The 1,054-nt window shown below is 37.4% G+C and overlaps 1 protein-coding gene across 1 annotated transcript; it reads right to left on the bottom strand.

The window, feature by feature from the left end:
- Nucleotides 1-238: 238 nt before the first annotated feature.
- Nucleotides 239-853, bottom strand: LOC138882919 (uncharacterized). The gene has a single exon (XM_070163563.1). The coding sequence runs from the start codon at nt 851-853 to the stop codon at nt 239-241; it is 615 nt and encodes a 204-aa protein (XP_070019664.1).
- Nucleotides 854-1,054: the final 201 nt, after the last annotated feature.

The raw sequence follows: 1,054 nt of genomic DNA, 5'->3' as shown, positions 1-1,054 counted from the left end.
AGCAAATTACATAGACAAGGCAGATGTTTTTAGGGCACTAGTGTTGCCCATAGTTGCCAAATAGTTACAAACATTGTTAGACAAAGTCCTTATGCCATTACAAACTCCATGCTTGTCCTTGGTAACTTCATGCTCAACAAAAAGGGGTGGACGTGCCTGGTAAAAATACTTAGTCGTTGATACATTTTTGGTGGCTTGCTTGGCTAGTACATGGGCCACCATATTTCCTTCTCTAAAATTATGCTTCAGCATTGGGATCTTCAATTGGTGCATTTAGCCATCTGCATTCACAAACAATATTAGAGTAGCTAGAGTTATTCTCGTAAATGAGTTTAATAACATCAGTGGAATCAATTTCAATTTCCAGAATCGTGAAGTTCATGTCTCTTGCTATTTTTAGCCTTTCTAGTATGGCTTGTATCTCTGCATGGATGGGAGAACTTGCTTGGCATGATTTGTGATAGCCTATAATCCTATCACCTTTGTTATTTCGAAAAGCTCCTCCAAGTCCTGCCCTACTACTCTTATTACAGAAAGCGCCATCGCCGTTTAATTTAATAACTTCTTTGTTAGGCTTTATCCAACTAATCTCAACCTTGATAGTTTTTTCCACAAAAGGATTTCTTTCAGTGAAGAAGGTGAATTCCCAAGATGCATGGATAACCTTTCTTATGTCTAGGTAGTTATTCAAGTTGTTGATGTTATTATTGTTCCTTTTTTTCCATAGTTCCCATATACAATAGGGGAATATAGTAGTCCACTTCCTGGGAGAGTTGCAATTATTAATGAAGATATCTCTTAAATTAGTTAGCCAGTCTTTGTTTTTCCCAATATCCAAAGGTGGAATGCCCATATTTTTCCAGAAATGCTTTGAGATAGAACAGCTAGCAAAGATGTATTGTATGTCCTCGATTCCGATTCTGCAGATTGTACAATTGGAATTAATGTTGATACCTATTTTAGCTAGGTAAGCCCGACAAGGAACACGGTTGTGCATACATTGCCATATAAAGAACTTTATTTAACCGGGCATTGGAGCTCCCAAATCCATTTA

The sequence above is a fragment of the Nicotiana sylvestris genome, chromosome 12 (assembly GCF_000393655.2).
Source record: "Nicotiana sylvestris chromosome 12, ASM39365v2, whole genome shotgun sequence".
Classification (NCBI taxonomy): Eukaryota; Viridiplantae; Streptophyta; class Magnoliopsida; order Solanales; family Solanaceae; genus Nicotiana; species Nicotiana sylvestris.
Note: the sequence above shows the minus strand (reverse complement) of the source record. Positions and strands in the feature narration are given on the sequence as shown.